Here is a 19760-nt window from a genome sequence, read left to right on the forward strand (position 1 = left end):
CTCCATGAATACAGAGCTCGGCACAGTTTACAAGAGCTTAATAAAGGAAAAAAATAGCACATTGAGTTTAGTGGATTGAGAATAGGGGGGGAGGAGAGCGTTATGTTTTTGTGAAAAGACTGGTTTTCAGGTGCTTATGGAATAGTTGGAAGGAGACCTGAGTCCGCAGTGGGGTAGTAAGGTTATTCCAAAGCCCTGTAATTCTGAAGAAGAGAGATTTTCCTAGTTTTCCCGCATAGAGGATACATTTTAGTGAGGGGAAGGAAAGTTTAAGTTTTTGGGTGGGCCTGGTATTGTCGGGACTCGGGGAGTTCCAAGATAGAGGGATTAGAGGAGGGAGGATGCCATGTAGGATTTTAAAAGCTAGGCAGGAACATTTAAAATGAACCCTGGCGATTATTGGGAGCCAGTGGAGTTTGGACAAAAGTGGGGAGACATGGTCAAATTTACGTTTTGCGAAGATCAACTTGGCTGCAGTGTTCTGAATTAGCTGAAGTCTATGAAGACTCTTTTTGGTTAGACTAAGGTAGATGGAATTGCAGTAATCTAGTTTGGAAAGGATGATGGATTGAACAAGGACGGCAAAATGTTGTTGGCAGAAGCAAGATCTCACTTCCCTCAGCATGTGGAGATTGAAAAAGCATGATTTTCCAGGGAGTTGAGGTGATCGGTGAAGGAAAGAGAAGAGTTGATGATGATGCCTAGAACTTTGCTTGAGAACTCAAGCTGCAGTGTGGCGTCAGAGGGCAGTGCGAAGAGGGTGGGCAACTGTTCTAATTTTGGACCGAGCCAGAGAAGTTTCATCTTGGACTCATTCAGTTTCATTTGAACAGAGAGAGACCAGGATTGGAGTTTAGTTATACAGGCTGTTATGTTCTCAGAGAGGTTGGTAAGGTTCGAGTCTGTCTCGAGAAGGACAAGGATGTCCTCAGCATAAGTATAGATTGTTTCAAGGGAAGATTGATGGAAGGTTTTCAGGGAAGACATGTAGATGCTGAAGAGAATAGGGGATAGAGGTGATCCCTGCGGGACTCCACAGGTCGGTTTCCAAGGAGCGGACATGATGCCATTTGTGTTGACAGTGTAGGAGCAGGAACGTAAGAAGTTCGAGAACCATTCTAAAACTGTGGAGTCGATGCCTATCTCAGAAAGTTGATAAATTAGAATATCGTGGTGGACGACATTGAAAGCTGCAGAGAGATCGAACTGAAATAGGACAGCAAACTTATTGCGAGAGTGTAATTGTTGCACCTTTGAAATTAATGAGACCAGGAGGAATTCGGTGCTGAAGTTGGGTCTGAAGCCATATTGGTAAGGTAAGAGAATGGAGAATCTCTCTAGGTAGGATGAGAGCTGGGTGGAAATGATGGCCTCTAGCATTTTAGTGAGGAGAGGGATGTTTGCTATGAGACGGTAGTTAGAAGGAGAGGAAGGGTCAAGATCGGCTTTTTTCAATAATGGGGATAAGGCAATATGTTCCATTTCTGCAGAGAATAGGCCTGATGTTAAAGCGGAGTTTATAAGTCCGGTAAGGGATGAGATGGCCTGTGCGGGAATATTCTGGTACAAGTAGGAAGGGAATGGATCTAGGGTACATTTGCAGGATTTCAGTTTGAGGCAGAGATTGGCGATCTGGTGTTCAGATACGAGTTTGAAAGAGGTCCAGGATCTGTCTGCTGGGATAGGGTTAGAGTCGTTGGGGGCCAGAGAGTTGTAGAAAACTGATGGGGGGAAGGAGCTTCTTATGGTTGTGATCTTTTCGTTGAAGAATTTTGCTAGGTCATTTGCTGATGGGGAGGAGGGGGGAATGGTGGAGTCGTTTTCGGAAGTTAAGGAGTGCCAGATGTTAAAAAAATGTGCTGCTTTGGTTGTTGGATCGGGAAATTTTATCACCATAGTAGTTCTTCCTAGCTTTTTTTAGTACTGAGTTATAAAACTTGATATTTTCCCTCCAGGATTGTCTGTCTGAAGGGGATTTGGATTTTTTCCATTTGCGCTCTAGTGCTCGACATTTCTGCTTCAGTTCTCTGTGGTACGGAAGATACCAAGGGGCTTTACGGGAGTAGGAGATCGATTTGGTAGATAAAGGGGCAAGAGCGCAATAAGTAGTCTTGGAGAGGTTTATCCAGTTGCGCCAGTTGGATTCTGGGTCGGTAGGCTTAGAACAGGAGGAAAAGTGATTGAGAAATTGGGACCAGAAGAGTTCGCTCGTGATTTTTTTTTTGCGGAAGGTGATATGATTTGTGGAACAGGGTGAAGATCCAAGATGGGACATGAAGATGGGGAGGCAGAAAGAACCTAGAAAGTGATCAGACCAAGGGACATGTTCCCAACGAGCATCTTTGGCAGAGGTTTTGTGTTCGGTCAGGTCGAGGAAGCTGATGATGTCTAGTGTGTGCTCCTTTTCGTGGGTTGAGGAGGATGCAGGAGAAGGGAAACCTAGAGAAGTGAGGAAATTGTTGAATTCGGTTGCATCCTTGCTGGTGATGTCATCAAGATGGAGATTAATATCGCCAATGATCAATAGTCTCTGAAATTTTAGGAAGGCGCTTGTTATGGTCTCGAGGACGAGTTTGGAGGATTTATTCCAGGGGGTTGGTGGCTGGTATAGTAACAGGATACCTAATGGGTATAGTGAAGTGTGGCTGCCCTTTTTGAGGAGCTGAACATCAAGGAATGATTTGTAGAAGAGTGCCAGGCCTCCTCCTTTCCGGTTTATTCTGGGAGAGAAGAGGCCATGGTAACCATAGGAGCAGAGTTCGTTTTGTGTGAATAGATCATCTTTTTTGATCCATGTTTCTGTGATGCACAGGAATCCAGGATCTGAGTCAGCAAGTAGGTCCTTTAATATTTGGGTCTTGTTGCAAGCAGATCTAGCGTTACAGTAGAGTGTTGGGACTGGGGTAAGAGAGTCAGAGGTGAGGTTGGGTAGATTGGCAGGAGGAATGGGTTTTAGAGAGGAGTAGTTGACTCCTCGAAGGTTATTTTTGAAGGGGTGATGTCTGGTGCGCACTAGCGCGGGGATTCTGAGGCCAGGGCAAATATTATTGATATTTGTGGAGTTGAGTAGATTGGGGGGGGGGGGGGGGAGAGAAGGTTCAGGCAGAAAATAGTGTTGGTAAATGAGCAGAGTAAGAGAAAAAGAGGCCAAGAGGATGGCTTCATGGTGAGGTCTAGGAGAACCAATAAGAGGACTGTGGCAGAACCTGATTGTTTATCGTGTGGGCATCTGGAATTAGAGACCAGGATCTTGTTGGGTATTTGATAGTAGATGTCTTAGGACTTGTTTGAATTTCTGAATAGTGGCTTAAATCCGGAAAAGAACTTAGCACGGTGGCTTAAAACGTTTCTAGTAGGACGCAAGACGTAGGCGGAGGTAAAGTTTAGCAGATGAACGCTTCTAGTAACTATGCACCTAAATTGCATCTAGTAGGATGAACGGAGATAGAAACTAAATTAAATGAAAATTTAGCGCCCAATTGCTTCTAGTAAGAGCGAATTGACCTAAAAGACAGTCGCTTCTGGTAATACATTGAAACTGGTAAGATAAAACTTAAAGAACACTTAGCATCTAATTACTTCTGGTAAGATAAAGCTTGAGAAACACTTAGCATCTAAATTGCTTCTGGTAAGAGAAAACTTAGTGCCCAATTGCTTCTAGTAAGAGCGAATTGACTTATAAGACAGTCGCTTCTGGTAAGACTTTGAGACTGGTAAGATAAAACTTAAAGAACACTAAACAACTAACTTGTTACTGGTAAGATAAAACATGAAGAACACTTAGCATCTAATTACTTCTGGTAAGATAAAACTTGAAGAACATTTGGCGTCAATTGCTTCTGGTAAGAAAAAATTTAAGGAACACTTAGCAACTAAATTGCTTCTGGTAAAACAGAAAGGAGGAGAAGCTTAAGTCCTGCAGAAGAGCAGGAACGGTGGTCTGTCGGCCCTGGACACAGGGCAAAAGAAGAGTGAGCCAGATGGGCGGAGTCAGACCTGATGTCGATGCTGTGCTGCAGAGTCGGGCTGAGGAAGGAGGGACAAAATGGAAGCCTTCTTCCTCCTTCCTCTGTCTGCAGAAGAGCAGGAACGGTCTGTCAACCTCCAGAAGAAAGGAGAAAACATGACAGAAAGCGACACCCAATTCTGTAATTCTAAGGAAGGGCTTTCTATAGGAGAGTGCTTGCAGATCCAAGATATACAGACTGAAACAATAGCCACCAAGAAAACAGTTTTGCCCATGAGATCCAAAAGGGAAGCATCTCCAAGTGGCTCATATGGGGCCTTGGTGTGGAATATGTTAAGATTCCATGAAGGGAAAGGAAATCACAGCGGGGGACTGAGTCGAAGCGCACCTCTTAGGAATCGATCACATCTGGATGACTCATCAGCGAAACCTTGAAACTCTGCACCCGGAAACAGGAAAGCCCAGCCACCTGCACTTTCAGGGAGGCCACCACAAGGCCTTTCTCCAGTCTGGCCTGAAGGAAAGCTAGGATGACCGGCAGGGGAGTCTATAGTGGTCCTTTTCACACCACTGTTGAAAAGTCTTTCAAGCTTTAGCATATGCCACCATAGTAGATGGTTTCTTAGCCCTTGTGGATTAGAGCTTTGTGCTCAAGAGCCATGCCATAAGACCAAAGCACTGTGGATTCTCCATGTGGACTGTCTCCTGACTCAGAAGCTCATGATGAAGAGGCAGTTTGAGGCTCCTATCCCGCTGAAGACGTGCCAGGTATGCATACCACGATCAGCAAGGCCAGTCTGGGGTCACTAGGATCACAAGATACAGATGAGTCGTAATCCTGTGAATAACCCAAACCGCCATGAGCCAAGGGGGAAAGATATAAAGAAGACTGTCGCATGGCCAGGGCTGGACCAATCCATCCATCCCCAAGCTTCCTGGCTCCTCTCTTTGACCGAAAAAGCACTTCACTTTTGAGTTTTTGGCAGGAGCCATCAAAACCATCACCGGCCTGCCCCAGCGGCGCACATGAGATCAAATGCCCTCTGCAAGAGTGACCAATCCCTTGAGTCCAGGAACTGTTGACTTAGAAAGTCAGCCTGTACATTTTCCACTCTATGCATATGCCACTTCTGTGACGTTGGAGAACACACTAACAGCTTTGTCCTCGACGACCTTTTCCAGCGCCTTCAAGGCTAGACGGGTGGCTCTTAGTTCTAGGTGGTATATGGACCACCCTTTCTGATGGTGAGTCCACTGGCTCTGAATCGAGCTGTCCCCACAATGAGTTCCCCAGCCAAAAAGACTGGCATTGATCATAAGAATCACCCACTCCGAGATCCGAAGAGGCATGCCCTTCGACAATGAGGGCTCCCAAAGCCACCAGCGCAAGCTGTTCCTTGCTGTCCGTGTCCATGGGAGTTGCACCTGAAGAGAATGCCTCTGTGGAGACTACTGAGACAGAAGAGAGTCCTGGAGAGGTTGCACGTGTGCCCTGGCCTAGGGGACAACTTCCCAGGATGGTGCTAAGGAGCCCAACACCTGAAGATAGTGCCACGCAGTAGGGGTCTGCAGATAGGATCTGTCGTCGCAGCTTCTTTTTGCATGTGTCTGGAAGAAAATCGCTGCCTTGAACCGTGTTGAACAGAACACCCAGATACTCTAGAGTCTGGGTCGGTTCCAAATGACTCTTCTTGGTTGACAATCCAGCCCAACCTCTGGAGCAAGTCTAACACCTGTGGCACTGTCAGCTCGAACTCCTGCCTGGATGAGGCTCTCTGAAACCTCATCTTCCGAAGAAGAGCTGCAACTATCACTATAATTTTGGTGAAAGTGTGGGGGGCTGTTGCCAATCTGAAGGGCTGTAACCTGGAAATGCTGCTGCAGTATGTGGAACTTCAAATATCTTTTGTGGCCCAGAAACATGGGAATATGCAGATACTCCTCCATGAGGTCCAGAGAGGCTAGAAATTCTCTTGGAGCCACAGCTGCAATGAAAAATTGGGCTGTTTCATGTGGGAGAGTCAACATACAAATCCAGAGGAGGGCAATAAAACTGTGATCCATTCAGATGATATCCAACACTCAAGGAAATTTTTTCCCACTCCCCAGATACACCGACAGCTGCCCCACCCACCCCAATATCTGAGGGCACAGCCACCAAGCTGGCATCATTGATGCTTCTTGAAGGGATGGATACCACATGCTGATGAAGCGCTGCCTGTAACCCTCGAAGGACCTCTGGACAGAAGCCCCCCAGAAATACTGTAGATAAAAATGGTCCTACTTCTGCCCGGAGATCGGTAGGTCTACTTTCCGGCAGTGACTTAGAGCGGCAATCAGCCATACTGGCCATAAGGTCATCCTTACTGAAAAGCATCTGTCCCTTAAAGCCTACTCAAGGAAGCCTTGGAGACTGAGGGCCAGATTCTGAAAACTTAAAACGCGGTCATTAAACTAGTTTCCGATGTTTTAGTCCTGCATGCATTTTAGCGGCAGATTATTAAAATGGCTTATCTCTGTCTTTAGTGAGCTTTCTAGCAGTCTCCGACACTGCCATGCAAATGGACTCTTCAACATTGAAATGAGCACTCCAGTGGATTCTTTAAAATTGCCAAGCCGTTCTTCAAGAGCGACATCTGCTTTTGATGACAAAAATGAGCAACTGGTCCAGGGGTACCGGTACAGTTACAGCACTGTTAAAAACCCCATCAGCAGAAGAGATGCCCACTCTCTCCCATTGCCAAGTAAACCCCCCCCCCCCAACAGCGGTAGATATGCCCATTCTCTCCCGCTGCTACATAACAACCTCTCCTCACCTCCGACGTTCGGCACCCTCTCCCCCTTACCTTGATTTAGATGGCTGATCAGAGGAATGCCTACTCTCTCCGGCCAGCTGGACTGCCTGACTCTTCAAAATGGGCCTTTCCCTCCCCAGTTCATCTTAAGGCTCTGACTGGCCTGGACGCCTAAGGCACCTCCCATAGGAGGGGCCTTAAACAACTTGGGCCAATCAGAGCCTCAGGCCCTTTCCGGATGCACAGGGAAGAGGCCTGAGGCTCTGATTGGTCCAGGTTCTTTTAGGCCCCTCCTATGGGAGGGACCTTAGGCATCTGGGCTAATCAGAGCCTTAGGCTCCTCGCTGATGCATCTGGGGAGGGGCCTAAGGCTCTGATTGGCCCAGATGCATAAGGCCCCTCCCATTGAAGAGGAGGGCCAGCTGGCCAGATGGAGTAGGCATCCCTCTGGTCAGCCATCTAAATCAAGGTAAGGGGGAGAGGGTGCCGGACGTCGGAGGTGGGGGGAGTGTTGTGTGGCAGCAGGCAAGAATGGGCATCTCTCCCATTGCTAAAGGAGGAGGTTCGCTTGGCAGTGGGAGAGAGTGGGCATTTCACCCACTGCAGGGGGGTTTCTCTTGGCTGCAGGAGAGAGTAGGCATTTCTCTCGCTGCAGGGGATGGTGGGGTGGGTGGTTCGCTTGGCAGAAGGAGAGTAGGCATCTCTCCCGCTGTTGGGGGGGGGGGGGGGTGTTGGTTAGCAGCAGGAGAGATTGAACATCTCTCCCGCTGTTTTGGGTTTGGTTTTTTCTTTTTGCATTTATTCTGTGCATGTGCCTACTGCTATCACCTGTGATAGGCACATGCAAATTTAGTGAGTTTTCAGTACTCTACGCCAACCACATTTGCATATGTGATTTTTGGAGAATGACTCGCTTTTAAAAAAAAAAAAATCGCTACCAGAACCGCTGTGATAGAGGTCTGTCATTTTTTAACGCAGTTTGAGAATCTAGGCCTGAGTCGCTCACCCACTACCTGATATATAGCATTCTGAGAGCCGATACAGCACAAGCTGACACCATGTACATGACCCTTTTATGGTTGTATAAGGTGTCTGCCACGTAATCCATCCTTTCCAGCACAAAGCTGGGGGCAGGCATTCTCCTCTGCAGATGGCATCGCTGCAGTCTGGTATTGCAGGCCTGAGCAGCAAATGAGGCAGCAGAAGCAGCCTTGATCCCCGGAGCAAAAGCTTCAAACTGCTTTTTCAAAATCATGTTCACCTTGCGATCCTGAGCTTATTTCAGTTTAACACCACCCTCGCTCAGGAGAGCCATACATTTGGTGACCTGAGCTACCACTGAATCCACCTTTCGCTGGTCAAGCAGCTGCTGAAACTCTGGCGCCATGGGATAAAACCTGGACATGGCCTTGGCAACCCTCAGGGACCCTTCTGGGGTCTCCCACTGTTCTGTAACCAGTGCAGTAATATTGAGATGCGCAGGAAAAAAGGGAATCTGAGTGTTACAGCCACTCATGACTGGGAAGTGGAGATTTAAGTCTCCAGCTTCAGTTCTTTAACAGCATCAGCAATAAAATGGTAGACAGAGCCGGGCTTGAAGAGGCAGCAGATCTAAGTGTCATCCACCTAGTCAGGAGTCAGTGAAACTTCTTGACTGCTGGACTGAAACAGGGAGCCATAATTATCCAAGACAGAATCCCAGTCCTGAGACAAAAATGGCAAGAGTCTGACCTTCAATCCAGCCAGTCTGGCTCCGATAATTCATCAGGTCTTGCAGTGGCATTGCTCCGGGTCCCAAGTGGTAGGATTTTCCTTTTTTTGGGCCTGAGAGTGTAAAGCTCCTTTGGTGTCTCATCCAGATGTAGTCAGATTCCTGAAAGGGGCGGTAAGGTTCATACCACTAGTGAAACATTGGTTTCTATAATGGAACCTTAATGTGATCTTACTCAGCATCAGTCAGGCTCCATAGGAGCCTCTTAGGGAAGTGTCCATGATGGATCTTACAATAAAGACATTTTTCCTCATGGCCATTATGTCAGCGAGAAGCGTCTTTTAAGGATCACATCCACTCTGCGATCCTTTATATTCTTTAATACCACACCTCCCTCACTTGGTAGGGAAGTGCATTTAGTTACCTGTGCAACTAAGGAATCCACCTTAGGCTGAGGTAACATCTGCTGACACACCTGTACCAAGAATACAGCCAAGCCACTGCCTTTGCTATCTTTAATGAGTCTTCAGGAGCATCCCACTGCTCTGTAACTAAAACTTCATATCAGGATGCCAGGGAAGAGAAGACAACCAAATTCTCACTATACTGAGGATAAGAGCACGGAGTGGACGGAGCCTGCTGGGAGACCAGCTGTAACTCCTGCAGAAAGTCAGTAATGAGTTCCATAACAGCTGAAGGCTTGAATAGCTGGTATACCATGGGGTCATCCCCCTGGTCGAGGGTCACCATTGTATCTTGCATACTCATTCCTGCATCTGACCCTGTTTCTCCCAGTAGGGAGAGCTCGCTCTGTGACTGCAAAAGCATACAGATAGACCCTTCATCCTTAAGAGTCTCTGTCCAAAAGGTCCACCAGATCCTGGACAGCCTCTAATACAGAGATAGGTGTGTACTGGAAACCCAAGCCTCCTTACATGCCTCCTGGTTCTCTGCCAGACCTACACATCATATTGACAAATTCAGGAAAGAATGCTGTACTAGGCAGTGCTGAGTCCCCTCTAGGTGACTCCATCTGATTTCTCTTGGGCTCCATGGCTTCCACGCTCCTATGTTTAGGTATTCTGTTGTTCTAGGGTCCTCCAATGTCTTGTCTTAGCCCTCAGACCGAGGGGGGCACTCTTCCAGCATCCATCTAGCGTAAATTTGGCATGAATTAGGGGTAAAAAAAAATCTGGAGACTCTTTCCCTACCGGTTTAAGGCAAAATGAGGTGATTTGAAGGTTCTGGAGAACTTTTGAGAAAAAAAAAAAATTGGGAAATCCAAGACGGCCGCAGCAGCTAGGTTTTGGCACCCCAAAATGGCTTAGCAGAAAATTTTTAAAAACACACCAAAAATAAGATTTCAGAGGTGGGGGATCCTATGTAAGTTGCAGAAACCTGCAAAAACAGGATTTGCAGACACTTTCCCACCCCATAGGCTGTAACAGCTTTACTCACTGTGATCTATGCTACAGATGTGCTGCAGCCTGCTTTAGCTATCTTTAAAAGTAGCTGGATCAGGAGAAGAAATCACTGCCTCACTGGAACTGTCCTCCAACGCTGAAATCTTCGGGCTGCCAGTCAGACCGAAGTCTGACCGATCCTCAACTCCTGCGGACTCGTGTACATGAAAGGGGGGGGGGGGAGGCTAAACACAGCCAGTACCCTGAAGAGCCCTGCTGAGTCTCCTTAACAGCCTGCACTAAAGCCCCTGCAATCCAGTAGGCAAGCAAAGCTTCTAAGAGTCTGGACCCCAAGCTCCACAACAGCTTCTGCAGGCTGGTCAACAGGTACCACAGAGGAATGGCCTGTCAGTTGCAGATCTCAAATCTGCTTTTTCTCCACGCAGGCAGAACTTTCCCCTTGAGCTGGGGAGTTCTGGAGTAGAGAATAACATGGGGACAAATTTTTCCCCGTCCTTGCAGGAACTCAATTTCCCTATCCCCTCCCTGCAAGTTTTGTCGCTGTTCATGTCCCATTCCTGTAAGCTCAGCCTTAACCATACCCTCAAACACTTATGATTTTAAAGTATTTGAGGCTTGTACAGATGAGGACAGAGCTTATAGGAATGGGGTAGAGACAGGAAAAGAATTTGTGGGGATGGGAAATAAGTTCCCGTGGAGACGGGCAAAAATTTGTTCCCATGTCATTCTTTACTCTGGAGCACTGAAAACTGTCAAAAACCATTGAAAAACACCAAAAATAATAATTAAAAAATATATCAGAGCAGATTAAAAAGACTCCTTCAGGCTCATGTGCAGAGGGAAAAAAACAGGAGAGGGCAGTAAAGCCCTCTGGTGAAAGAGGAAGAATCAAAAACCTGGAGTGGATTCCTTCTGCATGGCTTGCAAGCATGGGGAGAACACCCTATCGTCCACAATGACACATCTATTGTACTAGAAAGCACAGTTACTTACCGTAACAGGTGTTATCCAGGGACAGCAGGCATATATTCTCACATGTGGGTGACGTTATCTACGGAGCCCCGGCGCGGACAGCTTTTCAAGCAAACTTGATTGAAGTTTCAAGTTTGCACACTGCACCACGCATGTGCGTGCCTTCTCGCCCACTAGAGGGCGCATCCCACCTCGTGGTCCTCAGTTCCATAACTAGCAAGGAAGCCATCCCCGGGGAGGCGGGCGGGTTGTGAGAATATATGCCTGCTGTCCCTGGATAACACCTGTTACGGTAAGTAACTGTGCTTTATCCCAGGACAAGCAGGCATGATATTCTCACATGTGGGTGACCTCCAAGCTAACCAAAAAAGGGCAGGTGGGAGGATGGCAATTTAGGAAAACAGATTTTGCAAAACTGACTGGCCAAACCGGCCGTCACTCCTGGATAAAGTGTCCAGACAGTAATGAGAGGTGAATGTATGAACCGAAGACCAAGTGGCAGCCTTACATATGTCCTCCATCGGAGTGGATCGGAGAAAGGCTATCGAAGCTGCCATTGCTCGGACCTTGTGCCCCGTGACTCGACCCGGGGGAGGAAGGCCAGCCTGAGCGTAGCAAAAGGAAATGCAAGCGGCCAACCAGTTAGACAGAGTGCGCTTGGAAACTGGATGCCCTAATCGATTGGGATCGAAGGACAAGAACAATTGAGGAACCTTCCGATGAGACCTGGTGCGTTGAAGATAATATGCCAACGCCCTCTTACAGTCAAGCGTGTGAAGCGCCGTCTCGCCAGGATGGGAGTGGGGCTTCGGGAAGAACACAGGAAGGACAATGGACTGATTGATGTGGAAGTCCGAAACAACTTTAGGTAAAAACTTAGGATGGGTGCGGAGAACCACCTTGTCGTGATGAAAGACAGTGAAAGGAGGGTCCGCAACCAAGGCTTGCAACTCACCAATCCGCCTGGCGGAGGTGAGGGCAATCAGAAACACCGCCTTCCAAGTCAGAAATTTCAAGGGGGACTTGTTGAGTGGCTCAAAGGGGGGTTTCATCAGTTGAGCCAGAACTACATTCAGGTTCCACACGACAGACGGAGGCTTAAGAGGGGGGCAAACCCTGAGTAACCCTTTCATGAAGCGTGTCACCAAGGGGTGGAGTGACAGGGGGCGTCCCTCCAGAGGTTGGTGGAAAGCAGAAATCGCACTGAGATGAACCCGCACCGAAGTGGTTTTCAAGCCGGAGCGCGACAAATGAAATAAATATTCTAAAACCGAGGATACCGGAACTGATACCGGATCCAGGTGAAAAGACGAACACCAGGTGGAAAACCTGGTCCATTTCTGCGCATAGCAAAGCCTCGTCGAGATCTTGCGGGAGGCTTCCAACACCTCCTTCACAGATTGAGACAGGTCCGGAGGAGTCAGGGAACAAGAAACCAGGCTGTCAGGTGCAATGACTGCAGATTGGGATGTAACATGGATCCTTGACTCTGAGACAGCAGAGAAGGAGAGACAGGCAGGGGAAGAGGCTCCCTGGCACTGAGCTGGAGCAGCAGGGAGAACCAGTGCTGACGCGGCCACCGAGGTGCTATGAGAATCATCGTGGCCGTGGACGATTTTAGGTGTACCAACGTTCGCATGATCAGAGGGAACGGAGGGAATGCGTACAGGAACCTCCCTTCCCAGTCGAGTAGGAAGGCATCCGCTTCCAGACGGTCCTGCGAGTACATCCGAGAACAATATAGTGGTAGTTTGTGTGTCTCCGGAGAGGCAAACAGATCCACCTGTGGCGTTCCCCAGCGAGCGAAAACCTCACGTAGAACTGCTGAGTGTAGAGTCCACTCGTGCGGTTGCAGAAGTCGACTGAGTTTGTCCGCCAGGCAATTCCGTTCTCCTTGGATGTAGACCGCCCGGAGGAAGATGTTCCGGGAGGCCGCCCACTCCCAGAGGCGAAGAGCTTCGGAGCAGAGGGGCCATGACCCCGTTCCTCCCTGCTTGTTCACATAATACATTGCCACCTGATTGTCCGTGCGGACGAGGACCACCTGGTCCTGCAATATGTGAACGAAGGCTCGAGTGCTAGGAAGATGGCCCGCAGCTCTAGCACGTTGATGTGACACTGACGGTCTTCTGCCGACCACAGGCCCTGCGTGCGAAGACCGTCGAGGTGGGCTCCCCACGCGTACTCCGAGGAGTCCGTGGTCAGGACCTTGCGAAAAGGCGGAGTGCGGAACAATAGCCCCATGGACAGATTTGAAGAGTCTGTCCACCAACGCAGCGATTTCCGCAAGGGCGGAGTCACCGAAATGAGGCGAGACACCGGGTCGCACTCCTGACGCCACTGGGACGCGAGGGTCCACTGAGGGATCCTCAGATGTAGCCTCGCAAACGGCGTGACATGTACCGTCGAGGCCATATGGCCCAGCAGCATCATCATGCGCTTGGCCGACACCTTCGACAGTTGAGAGACCTGGTGGCTCATCCGTACCAGGGCTTCCAACCGCTGGGTCGGCAGGTAGGAGCGTAGGCGCACCGTGTCCAGCACCGCACCTATGAATTGAAGAGACTGCGACGGCCTCAACTGAGACTTTGGAAAGTTTATCTCGAACCCGAGAGTTTGTAGGAAGGCAATAGACTGTCGGGTCGCTGAGATAACCCCCTCCCTGGTCGGGGCTTTGATGAGCCAATCGTCCAGGTAAGGGAACACGTGAAGTCCACGCGACCTGAGGGCTGCTGCAACCACCACCATGCACTTCGTGAATACTCGTGGGGACGCGGCCAGGCCGAAGGGCAGTACCCTGTACTGGAGGTGGAGGTCCCCCACCTGGAATCGTAAGAATCTTCGACAGGCGGGGTGCACCGGAACATGGGTGTATGCTTCCTTCAGGTCGAGGGAGCACATCCAGTCCCCTTCCTCCAAGAGGGGATACAGAACCGGGAGAGATAGCATTCGAAACTTCTCCCGGGCCAGGAATTTGTTGAGCTTCCTGAGGTCCAGTATGGGGCGCAGGTCCCCGGTCTTTTTTGGGACCAAGAAGTAGCGGGAGTAAAACCCCGTACCCCACTGGTCCTTGGGGACCGGCTCGACCGCCCGAAGCTTCAAGAGGGCTTTGGCTTCGGTTATAAGGGTCGGTAGCTGCGAACGGTTGCAGGGGACTAAACTTGGGGGACTGTCCGGCGGCGAGGACACAAAGTTGAGCGAGTAGCCCTCGGAGACGATCCGGAGCACCCAAGCGTCTGAGGTAATCCCGGTCCATGCCTCCCGGAAGGACCGAAGACGGCCCCCGATAGGAAGGGGTTCTTGTGAAAGTGCGGAGGGGAACCCGCCCCGTCCGCTCAGCCCGTCAAAAGGAAGGCGCTGGCTTAGAAGGGCCCTGCGCCGGGGCTTGGGGTTGTCCCCCTCTGCCTCGCTGAGACGGACGTCTCGGAGGCGGTCTCGAGAAAGCCGGGGTCGACTTCTGAGGGTATCGGCGCGGCGGAGGCCGAAAGGGTTTCTGCGGCGGGGGCCTAGGTTTGGGGCGGACCAGGGATGCTAGAGAGCGCTCCTGTTCCGACAAGCGCTTGGTCGCCGCATCCAATGACTCGTCGAATAACTCGGACCCCACACAAGGCAAGTCTGCCAGGCGTTCCTGCAGGTTTGGGTCCATGTCGAGGGTGCGAAGCCAGGCCAAGCGGCGCATGGCCACCGCGAGGGCCGACACCCTCGAAACCAGCTCAAAGGCGTCGTACACTGCATGGAATAGGTACAACCGCAATTGAGACAGGTTGGACATAAACTTGTCGAATCCTGCTCTTTGGGAGTCCGGTAACGAGTTTCGATATTGAGGAAGGTCCTTCACCATACCACGCAAAAAGGAGGAAAAGGTGAAGGCGTAATTTAGAACCCTGGTGGCCATCAGGGAATTTGAATAGAGGCGACGGCCAAACTTGTCCAGGGTCCGCCCCTCCCTGCCTGGTGGAACCGCCGCAGAAACCCGTGAGGGCTGTGATTTTTTAAGAGCAGACTCCACCAGAAGAGACTGGTGTGAGAGCTGCGCCTTATCGAACCCTTTAGGGGGAATCGTCCTATACTTCGACTCCATTTTTGAAGGCACAGACGTGACTGTAAGAGGGTTTGACAAGTTCTTCAGCCAGGTTTGCAGAAGGACACTGTTGAGAGGGAGTCTAGGCACCTCCCTAGGAAGAGTGGGGAGGTCCTGTTCCTCCAAAAATTCTTTGGAATACCGAGAGCCTACCATCAGGTCAATCCCCAGGGCTTGGGCCATGTCCTGAACGAAGGATGAAAATGAGGACGGCCTAGCCTGGGGAGAGGGGGTTCTCGACCGCCCCACCGAGGAGAGGGGGGAGGCCTCATGGGAATAATGAGGATCCCTAACCGATCCCGAATCCCAGGATCCCCTCTCGAGGGCCCTCGAGGGGGAAGGGGAAGTTATCCTCCTCGCAGAACCCTTGGGTGAGGACCCCGGGGTTCGTGGGACACTCTCCCGTTTCCTCGGCGAGGCGGCCCGGGAAGACTTCCCATGGGGTGAGCGGAGGAGCCTCGGGTTGTCGAGGCGCAACTCCGACACCTGCAGCGCCTCGCCCCCGAACGACGAGGAACGGTCGCGCCGAGGCGAGCCTCGGGGCCGCTTAGACTTCCTCGATCGACGCCCCGTCCGAGGTCGCGTCGAGGGCGAGGCGTGTCTGGAAGACCCGGAGGAAGAGGAGGAAAGACGGCGCACTCTGCGCAACTTTTCTTTTGGCCTTACACTCCGCTCAGGGGGTTCCCCCGAGGTCGAGGTCCGGGGCGGGGCCGAGACCGAGGTGAACGGGGCCCCAGTACCCGAGACCGAGGTCGCCGAGGCCGGGGCTCCCGAGGGAGCCGAGGCCGGGGCCTCCGAGACCGAAGGCGCCCAGGCCGAGGTCGAGGCCGCCGGAACCGCAGCACGCTGCAACACTTCCAGGGCTCCCGACAGCTCCGATGAGATCAGAGCTCGGAGGAGATCCTGGAAGGCCGGAATCCCCACGAAGGTGGGGAGTTCCGAGTCCGGGGCACACTCCCTGGAGGGCGACCTCGGTCTCGAGTATTCCCTCGGGGTGTGCGGAGTCGAGGTCCGATGCGGGGCCGGGGTCGACCCACCCGCCTTGGCCTGACTCGAGGATGGCTTCTTTGCTGAAGGGGATGGAACAGAGGACTTACCCGAAGCTTGCTTCACTGACGACGCCTTCGAGGAAGCGGGCCGAGGCGAGGCCGAGGCCCCCGAGGACGCCGAGGCCGAGGTCAAGGCCGGGGCCGAAGCCGAGGCCGACGTCGAGGCCTTAGGCGGCGCGTCGGCGGCGAACAATTCGGCCATTCTTGCCTTACGGCGACGGAGGGCCCTGTTTTGGAAGGTAGCACAGCGATCACACGAGTCTGTCGGATGTTCGGGCCCAAGACAGACAATGCACCACCGGTGAGGGTCAGTGATGGAAAGCAACCTCTCACACCGGCTGCACTTTTTGAATCCCGTAACAGGACGGGACATCCACGAAGAAAAAGAAGAAGGCCGGGAACGTACCGACGTCCCGCGGCCACGGCTTCCGGGAGCCCCCGGAGCCCGACGAAAAACGAAAGACTTTTTTTTTTTTTTTTGAAAAGAAACTAAAGGAAAACAGCACCGCGAACTAATTCGAAGGGAAAAACAAACTAAACGCGGCAGCTAGAAGGCAAAAACACTGGAGCTCAGATCCACAGGGCTTTCTTGCTCCGCGGAAAAATTTGAACTGAGGACCACGAGGTGGGATGCGCCCTCTAGTGGGCGAGAAGGCACGCACATGCGTGGTGCAGTGTGCAAACTTGAAACTTCAATCAAGTTTGCTTGAAAAGCTGTCCGCGCCGGGGCTCCGTAGATGACGTCACCCACATGTGAGAATATCATGCCTGCTTGTCCTGGGATAATATATATTACTAGTCTTTAAGCCCATTACATTTACGGGTGCTAGAATAGATGTATGTGTGTCTTTCTTTCTCTCTCTCTCTTTGACCGCTTTCTATCCGTTTGTCTTTCTTTCTTTGTCTCTCTCTTTCCTTGGCTGTCCACCACCACCCCTTCCCTGCTCCCCCTGTCCAGCAGCACCCCTTGCCTGCTCCCCCTGTCCAGCAGCACCCCTTCTGGCCCACAGCACGAACCTCATGTCTGTCTCTCCCTCTCTTACTTCCTCTGTCCATATCTCTCCCTCTCCGAATCTCTCTCCCTCTCCCCATCTTGCCTCCTCTACATCCATTTCTCCCTTCCCTCCGCTTCCCTCACTCTGTGATGCACCCCTGCCGGCATCTACTCCCCCCCCTCCCTCCCGCCTGCTCATCCGCCCGCCATGTTTAACTTCAAAGAAAAGTGCTGCGCCTCACTGTTGCTGGCCTCGGCGTCTTCTGTCCACTGAGGCCAGCCCTAGCGGAAACAGGAAGTTGTCAGAGGGCGGGCCACAGTGGAGAGAAGACGTCGAGTCCAGCGGAAGCACGGCGCAGCGCTTTTCTAAGAAGCTAAATGAGGCGGGCGGGTGAGCAGGTGAGAGGGAGGAAGGTGAGAAGTAGATGCCGACAAGGATGCCTGTGCCTCCTCCCCCCCATTCCAACACATGGAATTAGCGGTGAGTGAGGGCGGGAGGGGGGGAGTCACTGGCGTGTTCCCTGCCTCCGTGTTCGAAAATGGAATTTGGCACGGAGGGACACATCATGCTGCAAAGGAACACACCGTCCTAAGTGCGCATGCGCGCTTAGGGTTTTATTATAGAGGATGGAAAACTCATAAACAAATTTGTAAACAGAAATTGGAAAAAGCTATATATTCACCAGAATATGTCCAACTGCAAAATAACATGTTACAAGCTTGGTTAGGGGCAATGATTAGAGATTAAGTCCCATTATAGCACATAACTGATGAATATCTGGATCTCCTTTCAAGCACTATTTTACAGATATTTTTATAATTTGGCTTCCATATATCATACATATTGAACCTGTCCACATTTCATTTCACCTTAAGTTTATACCATACTCTTCTCAAAGACAAGAAGCAGAACAGCATATCAATACAGAATAACAGTATTAAAATAAAATTCACATACACAAATGTTCCACCATCTTTAAAAACCTAGTAAATCTAGTAAATCTTCCTTTATATTCACATTCAACTTACCCTCTCAAAAAGATTACTGAAAAGGAATGTTTTCTAACCTGGGCATGCATGTGCTTCTAGTAACATGGAATCTTGATTTAGCTTATACTCATTACTTATACAACTAATTTAGCTTATACTCTATGCAAATGATTTAGCTTACATTCTATTACTTATGTAATTGCTGCTCATATATTTTCTATCCATGCTTATTAAAATCCTCTTTTATCGAGCCGAGTTAGGGTTTGTTTGTTTTTTTATCCCCGGCCACGGTGGTAAAAGCTCCAATGCTCATAGAATTTCTATGAATGTCGGAGCTTTTACTGCCGTGGTTGACAATTAAAAAAACCCTAATGTGGCTTGATAAAAAGGGGCCTAAATGATCAATGACAAAATAATGTCATGAATATTTTGCATCTTCACATTAATGTATTTTGGAAATTAACTTTTAAGCCTTTAGAGTAGACAAATTTCTTAAGAGTCCACAAGCATTACTTCATAGTGATCTCTTGCTATAAAATGGACACTATAAGTACAACCTTCCAACTCAATCACTTGAGGTGGACAAAGTTCTTCAATATAATAATGATTTATTATTTTAAATTATGGAATATGGGTACTGACCACTTTTAGTATGGATAATTTTAAAATATATATACTAACATTAAGCATATATAAACATTTTTTTCCCAAAGGATAAATGATTTTTTTGTATGAAAATACTACAATAATGGCATTTTACTTATGCAACAGGGACCACTCATTTTCATCAACAGATCATCCACTGTATTTATTAATGCTTGCTAGACCCAATAGCTGTAAATCAGATCAGAACTTGCAACATTAATTTTAATGCTTTTGTGTTTATATTTTTTAAAGTATTTGAAATATGTATAATTGTTACATGCTTTGAACATGTATGGGGAGATGTGAAATAAGAAATAAAGCATCATCATACTTACATAAATGCTAGGCGTTGGCGGATTTAACTTGTCCTTTGGCAGGGGAGGGTACGGAGGAGGTGGCGGCCGTGGAGGTGGACATTTATCCAATAAAATGCTACTACTCAATAAGCCATTTTTTCCCAGATTCCTAAAAATGAAAGAATTTATGTCTACAGATGTATTTGATAAAGTAAAGAAATTATGCACTATTTGGGAAACAAAACTGTGTGAAAATTATATGCATATCATTTACAAACTACTGTATATGCACAAAGAAAAGCTTATCTGAGTATGGAAAGATTAGGTTCTTACCTCGATAATCTTCTTTCTAGTAGACATGCACTCTATTCCTGAACATATGGGTAGTCAATACCTCCTTGGGAGCACTCTTGTAGAGAGCTTCATTTGCATACTTTTTTGTTCTTCCTCCCTTACTTCTGGGCTGTCCTTCAACTCCTCAGTGCATAACAATGAAAAGTCAGCCCTGGCGAGGAAACAGAAGAGGGAGGGGTATGGGGACTCTCCCTGAGAAACATGTTTGTTCTGCTCATATCATGAAACATATCAGCAAACGTAACAGACAACCAAATTCAAACATTTTCAACACATAAGGTGAAAAACAAACACGTCACCAACTTTAGCACAACCGGCACTAAGTGTGGGAGATATAGCACAGTTACTTACCGTAACAGGTGTTATCCAGGGACAGCAGGCATATATTCTCACATGTGGGTGACGTCATCTACGGAGCCCCAGCGCGGACAGCTTTTCAAGCAAACTTGATTGAAGTTTCAAGTTTGCTACACTGCACCACG

At 49.3% G+C, this 19760-nt stretch overlaps 1 protein-coding gene across 4 annotated transcripts in view; it reads right to left on the reverse strand.

Annotated features, from left to right (window-relative positions):
* KDM6A (lysine demethylase 6A) overlaps positions 1 to 19760 on the reverse strand; it is a 547501-nt gene that overhangs the window by 124880 nt on the left and 402861 nt on the right. For all 4 annotated transcript variants that reach the window (XM_033949775.1, XM_033949774.1, XM_033949772.1 and 1 more), the window contains one exon: positions 18964 to 19093. In XM_033949775.1, the coding sequence (XP_033805666.1) occupies positions 18964 to 19093 (130 nt within the window). The remainder of the gene's footprint in view (positions 1 to 18963; positions 19094 to 19760) is intronic.

Source organism: Geotrypetes seraphini, chromosome 6 (genome assembly GCF_902459505.1).
Source record: "Geotrypetes seraphini chromosome 6, aGeoSer1.1, whole genome shotgun sequence".
NCBI classification, from domain to species: Eukaryota; Metazoa; Chordata; class Amphibia; order Gymnophiona; family Dermophiidae; genus Geotrypetes; species Geotrypetes seraphini.